This window comes from Rhinolophus ferrumequinum, chromosome 17 (genome assembly GCF_004115265.2).
Source record: "Rhinolophus ferrumequinum isolate MPI-CBG mRhiFer1 chromosome 17, mRhiFer1_v1.p, whole genome shotgun sequence".
Classification (NCBI taxonomy): domain Eukaryota; kingdom Metazoa; phylum Chordata; class Mammalia; order Chiroptera; family Rhinolophidae; genus Rhinolophus; species Rhinolophus ferrumequinum.
This window is the reverse complement of record NC_046300.1, coordinates 41,372,315-41,392,825: the sequence shown is the minus strand read 5'-3', so window position 1 is coordinate 41,392,825 and position 20,511 is coordinate 41,372,315. Positions and strand designations below refer to the sequence as shown.

The 20,511-nt window shown below is 36.5% G+C and overlaps 1 protein-coding gene across 10 annotated transcripts in view; it reads right to left on the bottom strand.

The window, feature by feature from the left end:
• TMCC1 (transmembrane and coiled-coil domain family 1) overlaps positions 1-20,511 on the bottom strand; it is a 179,147-nt gene that overhangs the window by 123,501 nt on the left and 35,135 nt on the right. For 6 of the 10 annotated variants that reach the window (XM_033131569.1, XM_033131568.1, XM_033131570.1 and 3 more), the window contains 2 exons: positions 18,793-18,848; positions 13,799-14,501 (listed from right to left, as the gene is read on the bottom strand). In XM_033131569.1, coding sequence (XP_032987460.1) covers positions 13,799-14,374 — 576 coding nt within the window. In that variant the 5' untranslated portion in view covers positions 14,375-14,501; positions 18,793-18,848. The remainder of the gene's footprint in view (positions 1-13,798; positions 14,502-18,792; positions 18,849-20,511) is intronic. The other 4 variants (XM_033131573.1, XM_033131571.1, XM_033131572.1 and 1 more) reach the window with 1 other exon arrangement.

The following is a 20,511-nucleotide window of genomic DNA, read 5'->3' as shown; positions in this document are numbered from 1 at the left end:
CCGGCCGCCAGCCACTCACGATGGCTGCAGGCCGCTCACACTGGCCACCGGCGGCTCATGGCAGCACACAGTAGCCCACAGCAGCACACAGCAGCCCACGGCACCTCACGCCAACCTCCAGCTGCTCATGGCAGCCCAGCTCCAGGGAGAGCCGTTGTTCACAATCTTAGCTGTAGAGGGTGCTGCTCACTGGCCCATGTGGGAATCGAACCAGCGACCTCAGCATTAGGAGCTCAACGCTCCAACCACATGAGCCACCGGGCTGGCCCCATTATATTTCTTTAGAGGTCTAATTATTCTAACATCTGTATCTATTTTATAACATAAAGGAAAAGAAGGTTAAACTTCACTTAAAGAGAGAACTTGACTTTGTATTGCGTTGAGCCTTCATCATAAAAGCCGCTGCTTGGAACAGAAGGAATGTAACTCAGATTAAAAAAAAAAAAAAAAAAAAACCCACCCCAAAACTTTAAGAACCATCCCTATGATACACTTTGCATGACACAATTACCAAGGTGAAGAACACTCTATCTATACCTTCAATTTCACTGTTAGGACAACCATATTAAATGTCAACATAAGATCATTAAGGATAATCATAATATCTTTTGGGCCATGACATAAATATACTCTATTAAAGGAAACACATTCTGAACCTCAGGTGGGGTCAATAAACCTGTAAGTTACATGCTTTGGCAACCAAGTTTTGCACTATAAAGTATCTTTAATAAAGAATAACTAAAAAGCCAAAATACATCTTCATATTTAACTTATTCCCATCTTTCCAGTCCCATATTATTCCCTTGACGGAATAAAATGTTCCTTTTAACAGTGTCAGCTACCTGAGACTAAATATACAGAAATTAAAGATGTCTATTAGTTTTCATCAGAACAACACAATTTTTCAAACGTTTTGTAGGAAAATGGACATTATCTTACTTGCTCTCCTAAGCAAATATTTAGGTTTTAAATGTTACCTTTATTTTTTATTCCAATGTTGTTAAATCCTACCTACTCTTTTATTGTCTGTTCCATTTCCATCGTTATCATTTCAGTTCAATATTTACAAAGCGGATCTACTACTGTATCACTCACTGCAGTCAATTCTATCTATCTCCTAATGATCTCCTGTACTAGTTACTTCTCAAGTTATAATCCCCTATTTATCCTGTCAGTAGGACACTCAAATTCACTTCCCCCTACTGATCCTGGCCGAGGGGCACCACCTTGTGGTCAGCAACAGGAACTACCCTTTCCAACACCTTATTTCTTCCCCCTTGAGAAAGCAGTACATCTGGGCTTTCTGGTTTTGCTCACAGTTCAACTGATTCAATCTTAGAACACTCCCTTTCATTTGAAAAAAGCAGGACATCATCTTGCTGTGATTTACCATGGAGGGCAGAGTCCCTCACCTATAAACCCTTGGTAATCCACAAACTCTAAAGACAACAAATTCTTTGTTACTGCTTAAGAATAGAAAAAACGGATTTTGAGAGCTACTTCAAACATGAACTCCAGGCAGCAGCAGGCACTGAGCTGTGTGCCTTTTCTGATGTTGGCCTTGGTAGGGAAGTCCTTCCAGGTAAGCCCAGGCCCAATTCCACTCTGTGGAGATATGGGCCACAGGGAAAGCAGTCTCAAGTTCCTGCTGATCCTTCTACTTCTGAGGTGCTAGTCTGGAGGCAGAGAAAGCGGCTGAGGCAGTGGTGCATGGGACCTCCAGCGCAGGATAAAGGTGACAGCTGGTGCCCACAGCTATCCAATTCTGTTGCATGGAAAACCATATGTAGACCTGGAAACCATGATTCTGTCAAGTGTGGTTCAGCCACCAAAGAGTGGGAATTACCAGGAAGAATAATCCTACCTCCCATTCCACCCTACCTGCCTGCCGCAACCTCAACCCTGCCTCTAATTTCCAGATTTAGCCAGGCACTACAAAGAATTCCCTCTGTCCATACTGCAAGTAACCCCACACAATTTCCCCAATTACAGCCTAATAAAGGTATATTGCTTTTTCTAAATTCACCTATAAACAGGAAAATGATGTAGTGAGCTTTGAGTTGATAACCTTCCTTAACAGAGAACCAGGATCACTAACCTCAAACTTTCCCTTAAGCTTCCAAAGTTTACATCTACCTTCTCATTTCCCTCTAATTAAGAATTTACGGCAAAAAAAAAAATCATTCATTATTAATGTTTATAATGTAAGGATATTTAAATAGTATTGATTGGCATTATTTCACTATGTAGTTACCACTGTAATTGTGAAATAGAGTATAACATTTCATCTAGATTCTGGAGGAATGGAATCTGGGGGCTAGCCTGGGAATCTACAAACCATTTCTAACACTGAAATTCAAATCGACTTGTCCCACAGAAACGAACAATTGAATGTTGTTTTGTTAAGTTCGTGGATTCTTATACTACGTGACAGTAACTTCTTAGCTCAGCTCCCTAATACTTTAGCTGTATTCTTCCTATTTTATTCAATCTTGAACATAAATCTATTCCAAAAAAATCAAATATGGTATTCTCAACATGCAAATCCCTTTTAAAAATCTGTAATGAGGGCTCCCTACATCCAATCACATTATCAAAATCATTTAGTTTCACATTCATAATGTTAAATCAAGGACATGGCCCCTAAATTTAAATTTTAAAAATCAGCTATATATAAGCATACATTATTCCAATCTTATCTCTCATTAGTTCCTCAAATGTCTTACTAGTCCTCACAATGGTTAGGCTGCAGGGTTCTATGTGGGATATATTAGGTTGGTACAAAAGTAATTGCGGGGCCGGCCCAGTGGCTCAGGCGGTTGGAGCTCTATGCTCCTAACTCCGAAGGCTGCCGGTTCGATTCCCACATGGGCCCGTTGGCTCTCAACCACAAGGTTGCCAGTTCAATTCCTCGAGTCCCGCAAGGGATGGTGGGCTCTGCCCCCTGCAACTAAGATTGAACACGGCACCTTGAGCTGAGCTGCCGCTGAGCTCCTGGATAGCTCAGTTGGTTGGAGTGCATCCTCTCAACCACAAGGTTGCCGGTTCAACTCCCGCAAGGGATGGTGGGCTGCGCCTCCTGCAACTAGCAACGGCAACTGGACCTGGAGCTGAGCTGCGCCCGACACAACTAAGACTGAAAGGACAACAACTTGAAGCTGAACGGCACCCTCCACAACTAAGATTGAAAGGACAACAACTTGACTTGGAAAAAAAAACAGGCCTGGAAGTACACACTGTTCCCCAATGAAGTCCTGTTCCCCTTCCCCAATAAAATCTTAAAAAAAAAAAAAAAAAAAAGTAATTGCGGTTAAAAGGTTAAAAACAATTGCAAAAACTGCAATTACTTTTGCACCAACCTAATAAAGAAAACTAATGCATGGTCCTAGCTCTCCAGGAGCTCACAACTGGGATTTTCTTTTTTCTTCTGCTTTTTCTATGCAAATCTCAGCTATTTTGAACCTTGAAATTTGCATGTATTGTGGTGTCCTCGGATGGAGATCTACACTGACTGTGCCTCACACTCTTAAGACATCTTCCAAGGAGCACAGTCTTTAAAAAGCTGGTCAATAACTTGACCCCATACTTAGCTCTCCTTTTCCTGAACTTCTATTACCCTTAATTTCAGTAACATCTGATTATATGTTGTTTTCTATCAAAGCTTTAAACTGCTAAGAATGGGTTGTAAATATGCTGTAGGTATTGATCACCTCAACCCTCCAGGTGGTCCAGCAGGGCCTGGGTGATGGGATCAAATACCTCACTGTGCACATATCATCACTTTACCCTGCTGTGCTGTACAAGTATTTTAATTTTCTATGTGAGCCACGAAAAAGAGTGGGAAGTACAGCAAGTTTAATTTGAGGCATTTTCAAATTAGAAGTAACATTAAATTTAATGTTAGAAGTAACATTAAATATTATTTAGTACCATGACCTCACCTTAAAATGGAAGGAGATGAAACCTAAAGAATTTAATTTGTTTAAGGTCACACAGATAATTAATAACAGAAATAAGACATTCTTAGAATCTAAAGCCACAGGCTCCTGGCTTCTGGCCTTGAATATACCACATTGCTTCTTTAACTGCCCCTTACGTAAATCTTGCCACCTCAACAAGACTGTAAAGTCTTTAAGAATAAGACTGTAACATGATTTATATGTAGCTCTCACCTAAAATAGAGGTGGGCAAAGTATAGGCCACGGCCCAGATACTGTCCACCACAGCCAAACCCAGGCATGCCAAATCATTTACACATTGTGGGTAGCTGCTTTCATGCTTCCACGCAGAGTTGAGAAGTTGCAAGAGAGATCATGTGGTCGAAAATATTTACTATTACTACCCTGTTTCCCCGAAAATAAAGACCTAGCTGGACAATCAGCTCTAATGCGTCTTTGGAGCAAAAATTAATATAAGACCCGGTCTTATATTACATTATATTATATAGGACCTGGTATTTTACATTATATTAAATTATATTATATTATACCCGGTCTTATAGTAAAATAAGACTGGATTTTATATTAGTTTTTGCTCCAAAAGACGCATTAGAGCTGATTGTTCAGTTAGGTCTTATTTTCGGGGAAACACAGTATTTACAGAAAAGGTTTGCAGATCCCTGACCTTAAACACTCAATAAACATTACTGAACAAATCTGTGAACAAACACTGGGGGAAAACATTTCTGATCCTATGGTGTTTTATAAAAGATAAAACAGAAGATCATGTAAATTGAAACAACACCATGAAAGCTTTCAGTACACTTCACCAGGTTCGCACTTTCGTCTGGACAATTTTTTTCATATTCCACATCACAGACTCAAAGAACAAAGTTGGCAGAAGCACTGAAGATCAGGTACTTAAGTGATTTGCCTAAAATCTTTCAGCTAGTAAATGGCAAATCCAGGACAGAAGCCTTTTTAAAAAAAACAAACAAAAAAACACCTCTTTTCCACTATAATCAAGCCAATTTTAATAAAACAATTATTTTTCACTCTTTCAGGATGAGGCATAAAATTTGACTTTATAATGTTACAAGTAATCTGAGTGTTAAAAGCTTGATTCACCATAAAACAACAATTGTAATAACACAAAAACTTTAGGGAACCAAAACTACTCTGAATTCACAGGCCTCCTTTCTCTTCTAATTCCACTGTCCATTTCTCCCCTTGATGTTATCACTTTATTTTTAAACATTAACACTATCCAAATACTGTTGTGTATTTACACACTGCATTGAAATTTCAAAGCATTTACTTAAATAATCTCAATTAACACCATGAAATACTTGAATTCTGGACCACTTTGAATCTTACCATTGCTTTAAAACATGGCCTATCTCAAACCTATTGTCATAAAAACACGTATCCCCCAGATAGCCAGCCATATGACTAACTCTTTCATCTTAAGTATTCACTCAAATGTCACCTCAATGAGACTTACATTCCTCATCTCTCTTACCTCACTATTTTTTCCATAATGCTTACCTTCCAACATAACATATAATTCATTTATTATCTACTGTATGCTATCTCCTTTAATAGAGAGTAAGCTTCGTAAGAGCACAGAAAATTTTGCCTGTTTTGTTTTTTCTGATGTCTCTTAACTATCTAGAACATTGCCTAGTATATAGTATCTAATAGATATTGATGAATGACTGAATGAATGCTACTCCATTTCAAAAATGTATCCATATACATTCTCAAACTCACTAATTACACATCCTTTCTTGCTCCCTATGCCTATTTACTACTCACTAATACATTGAACAAATAAACCAAGGGCAGAAGATTGGGCATGAGGAATTCAATAAGACAACCCCTGCCTTCAGGCAACTCTTTTCAGCATTTCCACCATCACTTCCTTGATCCAAACCAGGACTTCTCACCTGGACTACTATGATAGCCTTCTTACTCAACTACCTGCATTCAGTCTGAACCTACTCCAATCCCTTTATGCTGTAAACAGTGATATTTTCTAATCACAAGATGGCACTGCCCACCTTGCTTAAAATGCCCACTTTGCTTAAAATGCTTTGATGGTACTCATGCCTCACAGATGGACAAAACTCCTTACCATCGCCTGCAAACCTCTGATACGCTTGCTGTCTATCTCTCCAGGCTTAACCAGCATGCACTTCCCCATGCACACACACAAACATACACACCTGCCATTCTATCCCTCATAAGCAAGCAAGAAACTTCCTCCCATCTTAGGGCCTTTGAACCTCAGTTCCCTTTCCATCACCTAATTCCCGCAGCTTGTCCTTTAGATTTCTGTCACTTCCTTAATGAGATCAAATGTCCCTATGAAGGCTCTAGTAGCACTTGCCACATTTGGAAATTTTAGATTTGTTCGAATCGTTATTTAATATGTGTCCCCGTCTGATTATAAACTCCATGAGAGTAAGGATAACATCTGGTTTTGTCCATCAGGTATCCGCAGGCCTAGCATTATCAGATACTCAAGGTATACTTATTGAATGAACGACTGAATGAAAGCCTAAATCAAAATATGGAAATATGAAAAACTTCAGAGGAAGAATAAAAAGTGGGCGAAAGAAGTGCTAGTTGCTATGAGGTAGGGAGTGGCATAAGGTAAGAAGTCCACATAGGCTAAATCATGGAAGGCCTTACATGTCATTTAGAAAACTTTCTTTACCCCTTAGGTAATGGTGGAGCCAGTGAAGGGTTTTTAAGCCATGAAAATGACACGATTCGTTTTGCATTTTAGATAGTTCTCACAAGATGCATGTAGCATGGAAAAAAGATTTGAAATGGCAATGAGAAAGATGAAGACCCAAACTAGGGTGCTGATTTAAAAATGGAGAATTGGGGTAATCTTGAGGATCATGTGACTGTAAAGTGAAGAGAACTCTACGGTTGCCAACATGGGTGACCTATGGCTCCAGAGAGTCAGATTCAAATGATTATCAAACTCATGGGCTGACTGCACTAGAGTCATCTGAGGCCTTGATTAAAAATACATATTTCTAGGCTCCATACCAGACCTTCTAAATCAGAAATTCTGCAAGTGGGGCATGGAAATCTTATTTTCAACTAGTGTCCTAAATGATTTCTACTGTATTCACTCAAGTTTGAAAACATCTGCAAACATCTGTTTGAAAACATATTAGAAGATAAAAAGTTTTATGAGATATGATGATGAGTTCAAATTTGGAAATGATGAGTTTGAATTGCCTATGCAGACAACGGACAGTTAGATAACCAATTCTGAAGCTTATAGGACTGGTCAGGCTGGAGACCAAAATTTGGTGGAAGCTGAAAGTATAACAACATTTAAGCTCACAGGAGTGAACAGAGTGGTACAGGCTATAGTTAAAACTTTAAATGACACAACACTTAAGGTTGCTCATTATTCAATAAATACTCTAAAATGCTATTTTGCATGAGGTATTTATGTGAAAAAAGTTGTCCTGCTAGGTGTTAGGAGGGATATAAAGCTAATACATGGCACCTGTCTTGCAAGCCCTGCAGACAGTTCTAGGTCCCTCAATGTATCAGCAAAAATGCCAAAGGCCTTAAATTCAAGTCCATTGTATACTTTGAAAGAGTTTTAAGTTTACTAAGAAAACACTAGTTTTATTCTCAAAAGTCTTTAACTTAGAGGATATCCTTACTCCCTATTACCTATCAACATCCCGAAGCTCCTCCTCCTTCAAAATTTTCAAGGATTCCTCAGAACTAATTACTCCTTTCATAAACACACGTTTTTTTAATACTGCTTGTGGCACGTATCACATTCTACCTTTTATGATATTGTGGAGGCAGCATGGTGCTGCAGAAAGACAACTAACCGACAGAAATCAGAATTTTCACCCCTTACTGTGACCTTAAAATCACTTCTGTTTCCTAACTTGTGAAATAATGACAATATGAACTTTCATTACCATCTCATAGAATTATTAAGAATATCAAGTGAGATGATTCATGTTAAAGTGCTTTATTAAAATGCACAAGTTACTTTCTCAATGTACATCTTAGCTTTCCTGCTAGTTTTAAAAATCCTTAAGAGCTAGGATCAAGTGTTATGCATCTATATGTCCAGCACAGCATTTCTCAGAATATCTTACATATAGCAGGCACTGATAAGTTTGATCAAATATGTTGAACAGATATAAGATGAAAAAGAGACAAATTTATACCCCACCTCATTCCAAAAATGATCCGAAGCAACTGACATGCATGCTTCTTTGACCACTGTAATCGACTAAGTATCCCACCAATAAGTTTTGTTTTCCTTGCTCAGATCATTTCCCTTTCTGAAATAACCCTTTCTCCTATCCTCATGTATTCACATATCTAAATCCTATTTCTCCTACAAGATCCAAATCAAAACATCCACCTCCTCTTAGCTTTTTATTCACTTCAACTCAGAACGATCTTTCTCTTCTCAACTTGTCCATACTATTTATCATATAGATACTGTTTTATATTGTTTGCTATATCACTAACTAGACTGTAAGTTCACTGAGTCTAGGATCAGAAAGTTTTCAGAGCTACTCTAGAGAACTTTAAACATAAATAGTAGGTATAAAAGAAACAATCTTACGCGGTGGCCATTTTTTTTTTTTTTTAAGATTTTATTAAATCTTAATAAAAGGGGAACAGGACTTTATTGGGGGACAGCATGTACTTCCAGGCCTTTTTTCCAAGTAAAGTTGTTGTCCTTTCGATCTTAGTTGTGGAGGGCGCAGCTCAGCTCCAGGTCCAGTTGACGTTTCTAGTTGCAGGGGGCACAGCCCACCATCCCTTGCGGGACTCGAGGAATTGAACTGACAACCTTGTGGTTGAGAGGACGCGCTCCAACCAACTGAGCCATCCGGGAGCTCAGCAGCAGCTCACTCAGCTCAAGGTGCCGTGTTCAATCTTAGTTGCAGGGGGCGCTGCCCACAATCCCTTGCAGGACTCGAGGAATTGAACTGACAACCTTGTGGTTGAGAGCCCACTGGCCCATGTGGGAATAGAACCGGCAGCCTTCGGAGTTAGGAGCACGGAGCTCTAAACGCCTGAGCCACCGGGCCGGCTGCGGTGGCCATTTTTAAAAATCTGACAGAAGGACCTGAAATAAGACCATCTTATATATGAAATGCTAACCCGAATCTTCATGAATTAAATGTGAATAGCTGATTGTTTCTATCAAATTATATGTACCAATAAAATTGCTAACATTTTAAAGTACAGAAAGAAAAACCTATACTACTTCCTGTACATTTTCTGTATCTCCCAAGTACTTAGACCAATGTCCAATACATAAAAATGGAGAAACACTTTGATAAGAGAGGTAAAAGCAGCTTTTAAATCAGATAGTGCCTAGCACACCATTGTTACTAAAACCTAGCTAATCAAAATATAAGTGGCCTAGATTTATTAGTTCAGTTCTGAAACACTCTAGTTGTGAAACATGCCAGCTGGGAAACCATGGGTAGACTTAACTTCCTTATGCCTCTGCTAGTTCATCAATTAAAAAAAAAAAAAGAAAACAAAAAATAGAGCAGTTTTAGAATTAAAAATATGTATATAATGTGTTTAAACACATTGCTTGCCATAATAAGCACACAATGAATAGTAACTATCATTATTATCACTACCAACTAGGTACTCCTAAATAGTTCTTGGTTAATATTTCATATATTATTTTATGTAAAAGAAATTACATTGGAAATTTAAATATTTTCATTTCTCCATCTCCAACTCAATTATATAAAAATGGTTAATACAAATTATGGTATTACAATAAAATATGTTGTAATATGCAATCAATAAAATTCTGTAAAGAATATTTATGGATATCTAAAAATGCTTATAATAGAATTTTAATCAAAAAGAATACAAAATGGTGCATTTAATAAGATTCTGGCTTTATTTAAAAATATTAATCTTAATAAAAATAAATTTAAATTTTATTTCATATATTTTTTTCATATGTAAGTAGTATTATTTAATAGAAAATAAAAAATACTGGCAATAGTAGTTTCTATTTTTTCTTCTTTAGCTTTTCTGAATTTTCAAAGTTGTTCTACACTGAGCATGTTTCTTTCAAATTCAAAAATTTAACTTTTTAACTTCCATATAAAAAAATTGCTTATAACTGTATCAATCTGCCTTTGTGCATTTAAAGATAATCCTTAAAATGACGTTATTTTAACCATATACATATGGCATCTGTTTATAAGTACAAATATATTTACTATAAGAAACGAAAACATTTCAATACAAGTACTGGAGCAGACTGGATGTGTCAATAAGATTTTCCCGGGAAAAAGACTGACATTAGTAAACCTGAAAAGGAAGGAAATACAGAACCTTTAGGTTCAACATGTCATGACTGTTCCAACCAGGTTCCATTTCCATCATTAGGTCAAAGCTATTGTTTGCATATAGTAGGCACAAATAAATACTTGCCAAATTTGAATTTTCTTTAAAAATGGAATCTAAATTGAGGATCAAGAACATACTTTAAAAACCAGACTAGTTATGCGGCACATGGCTAATGCAGAACCAGGTGGCTTTCAAACACAATGGATACACTGAAAAAACATCAACTCAACATTTGCCTTACTGTTGGGTGTGTGCATGGTTTCACTCAAGTCTCTAAGAATGCTATTTAACTTACACGGAACAGAAATATCGGCATACTTAAATGTTTATCACCAGTATTCAAATATTTTCATCCTCAGACCTTTAAGAAAGAAAATAAAGCTATAAAAATAAAGGAGTCAATATTTAGAATTCGAAACTATCTCACACATTAAGAAACTGCAGAGTAGAAGCTTTCCAGACTCATCTCCACTTAACTTGCCGTGTTATTCTTAAGCTCACTTTTCTCTGAAAGACATGCAGATTCCATGCCCACAGGATAATCAGTGTTCATGGCTAGTACTTCCACACCCATATTGCTCCCACATCAGTTTGTTAGTTATACTCATTACAATTAGTTTAAATAAATATAATACTATCAGATATGAATTTCTATGAAAACTGTGACATGCTTTGGAAAGACTCAATAAAGGCAGGTTGCTTTTTAAAAAATATATTTAAGGTGGGCAAGGCATATCAAGAGATTATTAAAACCTAAGATTCTGTTTCAAACTGCTTCACAAATATCATTAGATTATCACTCCACTTTATAAAAAGTAAAACTAGACAACTGTAGTTCATGCAATGAGTACAAGAAAGGAGCAGAAGTCCAATCAGTAGATTTATATTTTCATCTTAAAATGTAAGACCTTGGTTTTAAGTTAAATAAAATATTCAAAGTATGTATGTTCCAGTTTTTGATAATATTTTGATAGTAAAAACTTTGACTTTTTGATTAATTGATAAACTATCTGACCCCAATTATGCTGGCTAAGAAGGGAACTGCAGTTCTTAGGTTCTAGAAATGAACCTAACCTAATAAAGAGAACATAACCTACAAGTTTCTAAGAAGCAAATGAAAACATAGTGCCTTCTGTCTCTAGACATGTCAAATTTTATAAATTAGAATTGATGTTATTGCATTCTGATTTTACACATGAATAACTAACTTTATCTCCCAGATAGGTTATTATAAATAAAAATTATTTATTAAAACATAAGAAGTCAGATACTCAGCTTTAATGTAATTAAACAAAAAACAAACTTTGGGTGAATGGCTATTCTACTTGTGAAGCGCTCTGTCATATCACTTAAATGTCTAAGAAGAATTCACTTCAATACTTAGAAATAACCTTTTTAGAATCATTAGCAAATCTTTATAAACTTTATAAAAAATGCTACCAATAATTTTTTCATGTCATTAGAGAAACACAAATTAAAAACCCCAATACAATATACTACAATAATACCACTACACACACATTAGAATGGCTATGTTTAAAAATAATGATACCACCAAATACTGGTGAGGATACGAAGAAACTGAAATTTTCATACACTCCTGGTAGAAATGCAAAATGGTGCAGTCACTTTGAAAGGTAAACATACTACTGTGATAATATATATTTGGTCTTTGTTCAGACCCCTGACAAAGAGCGAGCTCCTAAAACCCTTGGAATCACAGGAGTATAAGAGTATCTTTTATATGCGAATGAGATGACTGGTGACCCTCTAGATAGCTTCAGGATGGGTGCTAGTCCCCAGAAAGACCAAGGCATGATTAAGGGGTGAAACTTTCATCCCCACCTCCCAAACTTCTGGGAAGGCAGAAGTTTTGGAGATTTGAGTTCATCACCAATGGTCAATGATTTAATCAACCATACCTCTATAATGAAGCTGCCACAAAAAAACTAAATGGCAGGAATGGGAGAGCTTCCAGGTTAGTGCACACACGGCTGGGGAGGGTACCTAGAGAACACATGGAAGCTCTGTACCACCAAACGTCCCCCTGCCCATTCCTTGCCCTGTGCATCTCTTCCATTTGACTGTCCTGAGTTGTATCCTTTATAATAAACCAATAAACGTAAGTAAATTGCGTTCCTGGGTTCTGTGAGCGTGAGCCATTCTAGCAAATTACTGAACCTGAGGAGGGAGTCATGGGAACACCTGATTTATAGCTGGTTAGTCAGAAGTACATGTGGCAACCTGGAACTTGTAACTGATGTCTGAAGTGGGGGCAGTCTTATAGGACTGAGTCCTTCACTTATGAGGTTTATGTTATGTCCAAGTAGTTACTGTCAGAACTGAACTGAATTATAGGACACTGAGTTGGTGTCACAACTGGCTATCAGTGTGGAATAAAACCACACATTTGATGTCAAAGTATTTTAAGTAAAAAACAGTGCAGATACATTTACCATATAATTCACAGAAATGAAAACATATCTGTAATACCTATACACAAAACTTCACAGCAATTCAATTCATAATAGCCAGAAAACAAAAATGATCCAAACATCCATCAAATGGTGAATGGATAAACAAATAGTTACACAGTAGAACACTACTCAGCAATGAAAAGGAACAATGCAACAACACAAGTGAATCTCCACAGCATCATGCTAAGTAAAAGAATCCAAACACAAAAGACTACACCCTATGATCCCATAAATGTATTAAGTTCTAGAAAAGGTAAAACAATAGTGATAAGAAAGCAGATAAGTGGTTGCCAGGGGCCAAGGGTTGGAGAAAAGAGGACTGACTGCAGCAAAGGGTCATGAGAAATCATTCTGGGGTGATGGAAATGTTCTATATCGTGACTGTTATTACATGACTATACATTTTCCAAAACTAATCAAATTGCACATTTAAAATTGGTGAGTTTTATTGTAAATATATGTCAATAAAGTTCTGCCATCCAGCAGACCCCCAAAAAAACTTTGAAAGTTATAAGAAAACATATGCTCTACTGCTGAAAGCAAAACGTATACTGAGTGCTGATGTGGCACAGTATATTCGAAAATTTTAAGCAATTTAGTGTATTTCCACGCTAAGCACAAATCCAGATTCTAGAACTTTATTCATTACCTTCCTTAATGTAAGAAAGTCAATTCATGTGCAAAATCAAAGCTAAAACAAAGTCTCTTTGTTCTTCTACCATAAAACTGAGACTTTTAATACATTAAGAGCACATACGGCAAGAATACTGAAGGTTTCAGCAAAAAGGAATTATAAGCATGCATTCATTAGCTGCAGGAATTATTCATCTCCTTTATTTAATGTAAACGGAAACTATCTTTTACCACAACTTTGAGATAACTCTTGCTGGGATACCTCTTTTTAGTTACCGAAGAAAAGTTTGGAGAATCCTAGATACAAAGAACAAGAAGTAACAGAAAAAGAAACTCTAACAGACTTACCCGCTCTGCAGGTGCCTCATCCCCTGGTAGACATGCAGCGGCAGCAGCAGCAGCAGCACACGCTATTTCCATCACAGCAGAGCTGGAAGGAGCATCAGTAGTGGATGAAGACCTGGGTCGTCCAGACTGCGTAACAGCTGCCATCTCCTGGCCAGATTTCCTGTTGATTTGGGGACTTCCCTTTGGGGCCTCTGGCTTGCCCCGCCTACTATGCAAGCTCGTCCCTCTCTTCATCTTGGGAGGCACTCGGATCTGTTGCAGGACACGATTCAGAGCTGTGGGGTGGGTGGGGACACCATCAATCTCAGCACATGCATTCTGGCTTTCCAGATCCATGTCAGGTTCTGAATCTGCCTGAATTTGTTGCACATCATGTGGAGACACTGATGACCTCCTGCGCTGGTGCTGGAAGAGATGCTTCAAGCCTTGGCCAATCACATTAATGTTCTCCAAAGCATTGTGAGTCATTTTAGACAACTTTTGTTCTGATTCTGTTTGCTTTCTGGCCTCTGCATCTTGGGATTTGCCTCCAGGATCAGGGTCCTCACATAACTGTTCACTGCCCGAAGGCTCCATCAGTAGACTTAATATGCTTATTTGCAAACTCAAAAAATTTTAAACACACCAGCACTGTCAAGTTAGGCAGGCATTTGCTTCAATAGCAACTACACATGCAGCAGTGAGACGGAGGCTCCATGCCTATCTAATGTTAAAAAAAAAAAAAAAAGAACCTCATGTTATAAATCCATGCAGAAACTCCAGTGTTAAAAACAAAGAAAAACATGCCACTAGCCAAACAAATAAGCACTATCATTAAGCAATCTTTAATCAGAAGATTAAAAGACAGTTTTCCAGATAGTGGGTAATGATTATTTGCTAGAACAGGAGAAAAAGCTCAGACACAAGTACACAGAAAATGAAAACAGCAATTAAAAAAAAATCCATACAAGTTTCAATATATGAAGAATTGAATACTAAAGGGGTCGTCTTGGAATGGAAACCATAATACTTGACAAATAGCCATTGCTTGGGAAATCAAAAGAACAGACCATTCAACATGTATAGTCTTGCTGAGGCAATTTAATTCCTGTCATTCATAACCCTAGTTAGTTATCCACATGCTGAAACTCAGTAAACTCAAACAGTAATGAGAAGTGGATATCCTAACCTAACTGTATGTGGATTTTAATGGAAAAGAGGAACTTCTTGTTACCATTCATATTCATCGAGGTCACTGGTAACTGGGTAACAAGTTCGCTTTTTAAGAAGAAAATTGAAATAAAAATCTTGTAAATTGAATTCTCTGCTGAAGCACACATGACCTTCTGGTACCATATGAGTGAATGATCCAGACAGAGCCTGTCTTCAGAGAGACTAGAGCTTTGCTTAGTACCAGTTATCAAGAAAAGAGATTCTAAGAAATCCTTTTCTCTGAATAGTATCATCCCTGACAGAAGTTTTCCTATATATTCACACAAATTCAAAAGCAAAGTAACACAGTAACTGGTGTATAATAAAAGAGGAGAGAAAAAGAAAGGTCAAATAACAACCACACACCAATATTAAATGCAGGAAATTAAAAGGCAGCTGAAACTAAGAAATGTAAGGTCAGCACAATCGCCATGGTTACGGAAATCACATGCAAAAAAAGAGGAGGGGAAATGGTAGGCGTGAGATTTTTTCATAATAAAAAGTGTTTATTTTTATATTGAGTTTCTGCAAATATATAAAACAAAATTGCATTAATGCATAGAATTTACTAAAGAAGACAAAATATGATATAGGAAGAAGTTCTTTATTTCCTATTTTCACTATCTTTTGTTCAAAGGGCTTTGAAACCCCCTACCCTACCACGTACATTGAATAGTCTAAGTTACTATCAATGAAGCTCTATGGTAGCCTTTTCTGGGGAAATGAGGATTCCTTGCCGCTAAGTAGCAAACTAGAAGGCATAAATTAGCCTGATGTAAGAATTCTTGAGAACTCAAGGCTACTAGAGTTCAGAGGGACAGGAATGCAAACCCACTAGTTCTCTTCCTGGTAACTACTTTCAGAAGACCTTCTTACCATGTATATGGTTGCTGTCATTAGGGCTCTGCTGTCCATGTTCTTTCATGTGTACGCGTATTTTCCCATCTCCTGACCTCTTCATGAGTCAGAAGCATACACAGTGTGACTGGGTGAAAGACATTTATCTTTCCTCTTTCTAAACACCACAAAATTCTCTGCTCCCAAACTAAGCAAAAAAGTAGCAGCCCTGAGAATAGGAAATTTCACTGCCTTTCACTCAAATTCTTTGTGGTCACAATGAAATCTTGCCACATCACTGGGGCCTCTTACCCTTTTCCAGACTGCACTGCTTTTGTTTCTCCTTTTCCCTTTGGGAAAGCCAAGAAAGAAACTCTTAATTCTTACTAGTTAATGATTGTCTTGGCCTCTACTGGAGTTTTCTGGAGCTCCTTCTGGGCAAAAATGTTGCCATAGTATATGTATTTAATTATCCTCACCTTCCCTCATCAGTTTGTAGGGCAGACTATTAGTTAATTGAATTATTCCCACTCTGCAAAGCACTGAGCTCCTCAGAGAAAAATTTCCAAAATAATCCAACTAATACATCAACTAACCTCTTGCACTGGGCTATTTAGACCCTGAGAAGACGGGAGGATATGAAAGCAGCAGGCTGATAATGTGGAAATAATTTACTTATTTCCTTACTTGTATTTCATTACCTAAATAATACAACTGATTCTCTTGTTTTTTGAAGTAAAATATATAAAGTAAGTTTCTCCCACGAGAGTAAAAGATACCACGAATAAAGGAACGGTGTTAAGGTTAGTTGGAAAACCAAATGACCTACTTGTCTCTTATGTAAAGGTATTAGGAATTTATTACTCAGCAAATCTGTTTCTTTGGGCAGTGTTATAAATTAATCAAATGGCCATCTGCTTCTCATTTTTAAAATGAAAAATACGGTAATTTTATGTCAGCAACTTCATTTGAGATTTCACTAACATTTGGACATCATTTATTTTCATATAACTCGAAATGATGATTGATTACAAGGAAATGCCGGCATTCCTAGGAAAACCTAGAAACGGTGTCAATTTCCAAGCCAAAGCTTGCAGAGGTTATCTATCCACACAGCTGCAAAGATTACGTAATAGAACAGTAATGAATTCTGCGATTTCTAAAGGCAAGACATAACCATACTAACTAGCAGAGGCTTATCTAACACAGTACCCTAAGTTGTGCTTTAAACATCAAATGGTAAGATAAGAATTTTTAAAAACAACCTATTGCATTAACAATAAAAATGTACTGTATTTTGCCGTGTATAATGTGACTTTTTTGCCCAAATTTGTGAGGGAAAAATAAAGATGCACATTATACATGGGTAGTATTAATTCCATATCTATATAAATGTTCTAAATTCTTTTATTTATGCTTATGGATTAAAAGTGTAACTCTAGAAATCAATAATATCTGTACGCAAAATGCTCTGGGATACGATAATCAGTTTTGTTGAACTTACGACAAACGTAACGACGAAGAGTTCCTGGCCTTCTATGATGCGTAAATATCGTAAATTTGTTACGGGTACATAAAATTTCTTCTACCTTGTAGCTGTTCTTTTGCTATATAATTATTTGTTACATAATATTTCTTGTACCATAATATGTGGGGAAAAAATGCTAAAATTCCTTTATAATACAAACAAGTACCTACATGTAAACAAATAAAAATTTGAATTAAAAAAAGTAAAAAGATTTTTTTTCCCCCTGAAAGTTTGGGCCAAAAACATGCATTATACACTGGAGCGCATTAAATGTTGCGAAATACGTTAATCTGGTACTTACACTTGTAGCTATCATCTGCATTACTGCTGTGATTTCAACAAAAACAAGAAAGATGGTCAAACTTTTGAAGCTAGCTAGAAAATCTTTAAGACCACCACTCAATATAAGCCAAATATTAAGGCAGGTAAAATGCTGTGCCAAAAATACCAGAGACAGTAATGCTATAACAATTAACTCTATAAAATTGCTGACAGTAAGAATGAAAGCACTAAAGGAATTCAATAATAGCAAAGTTTTTTAGGACTCCTCCATTTTCTTCTGTAAGACAGTAAAATTCAAATAAATAATAACTGTTCCTCGGTTTATAAAATTCCCCAAATAAATATATCAAGATCCCTGGTTTAACACAAACAAGTTCAACTGCAAAGCTAAGTGTGCTTTTGTAAGAAGGAAATGTTAGCTTCTATTCACTCAGCTTCTCTGAAAAGTAAAGTTCTTATAAGTAAATCAGAGGAAGTGGGGAAAGAGAAAAGGGAACAGAAGGACATGGCAGAAAGGGCGCAGAGAGAAGGAGTGAAAAGTGAGAAAGAGATGAGGAAAAGATAGCCGCCTACAGACCAGGCATTTCAGTTAATTTTGTTAAATTCTCAGAATTTTTAACAATTTTTCTACAACAGTTTTGCCAAAGACAAAATATGCCGTTACCGTGTTTCCCCGAAAATAAGACCTAGCCGGACAATCAGCTCTAATGTGTCTTTTGGAGCAAAAATTAATATAAGACCCGGTCTTATTTTACTATAAGACCGCGTCTTTAATATAGTATCGTATAATACAATATAATATAATACCTGACCTTATATAAGACAGGGTCTTATATTAATTTTTGCTCAAAAGACGCATGACAGCTGATTGTCCAGTCAGGTCTTATTTTCAGGGAAACACAGTAGTTCACATTCAAGAAATAAGTAGTTCTGAATTAATACCAAGAATAAGTTTTAAAATTATGTTTTTAAAATCTGTCAAATGTTTAGAAGGATATGCTAAAAAGAAGTTCCAAATTATATACAATTATTATTTTTTTCCTTTAAGTTTTTCTTTCCAATTTTTTGGCTTTTTTTGATAGATATGGTGACCAAAGATTTTTGGTTTGACTATGAACCAAGTTATTTCAGTGACTACAAAGAGCTGGATACTTGCCTGTATCACTCTTCCTCAAGCACTTTTAAGGTATACAGGAATCCTTTTAGGAAATGCTGAAAAGCAAACATAAAAAATACAAAGTAAGAAACTTAAGAGGGTGTATATATAGTGTATAACTTATCTATTATATACACAAAGAAAAAAACTGAATATATATATAAAATGTTAATGTTTATCTCTCACTGGTAGAAATAATATTTTTCAGTATTTTCTGCATTTTCAAAAATGTGATTAAAAAATTGTAATCAAGAAAGAAGGTATTTTAGAAAAAAGAATGTTAACTTGTCAGCACTTAAAAAAGAAAGTGGTACATATCATGAGTAGCAATAAATACTTTTACACTATGATATGGAATTAGAAATGTGTATTCCATTAATTCTTATCTTAAAGTAACATGAAATGCAAAACAAGTACACAAAAATCACACAATCTTGTAAGAAAATGTTTTTTCAAGTAGCTTACAATTCTGTATCTGTAATTTTGCATTCAAAAGAAACTAAAAACTACACCTACCATGTACAATTGAGAATCAAGATGCATCAAAACTGAAATTTTCTTGGAAAACTAGCTTCTGATAGCCATTATCAGAGAAGCAATTTAATTAGACTTTTGGGGGCACCTGCTATATGCTCAGCATTATATAGACCAAGTAAAGCATATTATCCTGCCCTCAAGGAACTCACCATCTAAGACAGAAAGTAAGATTTATATACTTAAAACTTAAAGAAAATAGCACAAAACAACATAATTAAAGGCTAAAATGTGTGAGGAAAATTGCAATTACCATCAGAAGTCAGGAAGATCAGTTAGATTAGTTTGGGACATTTTCATGAAGGAGAAAGAGGCTTTAACTGAGCTTTAAGGTATGAGTAGACGGATAAGCAGGAAGATATAAGCCAAGACTTCCAGCTTAAAGAACAGTAAATACAGAATATTTGGGGGCTAGTAAAGAGGCCAGATGACTGTATTGGTGAATACCCACATCTCTGAGTCATCTGGAGAACTGGGTGGCCGGTGGGCAGATGTAAGAGAGGACTTTTTATTTATTTATTTTTTTTATTAGTTTCAGGTGTACAAAACAATGTAAGTTAGACACTTACACCCCTCACAAAGTGATAACTCCCCTCTTCCAACGAGAGGGCTTTCTATCATATAACCTTTTGTGTCTTTTGAATTTTGTACCTTATAACTATATTATGTACTAAAAAAATAAACATATTTCAAAAAAGAAAATACATGTTTTAATCTCTAGGGTAAACATTTAAAAAACAGTAACAGAGGATATAACTACTATACTAATAGAAAGAAAAAACAGAATGTAAAGACCCAAATAAATGCAAAGAAAGAGGGAAAGCAAGATCACAAACAAGAGAACATACAAAAGGTAAAATGTAAGATGCCAAATGTAAATCTAAATATTCCAGTAATTACATTAAATGTAATTGGATCAAAAGACAAAAATTGTTATTAAATAGAAAACAAAATTCAACTATTATGGTGCTTACAAGAATCACACCTAAAATATAAAGAGGACAGTTAAAAATAAAAAGTATAGAAAAGGTGACACTGGGCCGGCCCAGTGGCTCAGGTGGTTGGAGCACCGAGCTCCTAATGCCAAGGTTGCCGGTTCGATTCCCATATGGGCCAGTGAGCTGCGCCCTCTACAGCTAAGATTGTGAACAATGGCTCTCCCTGGAGCTGGGCTGCCGTGAGCAG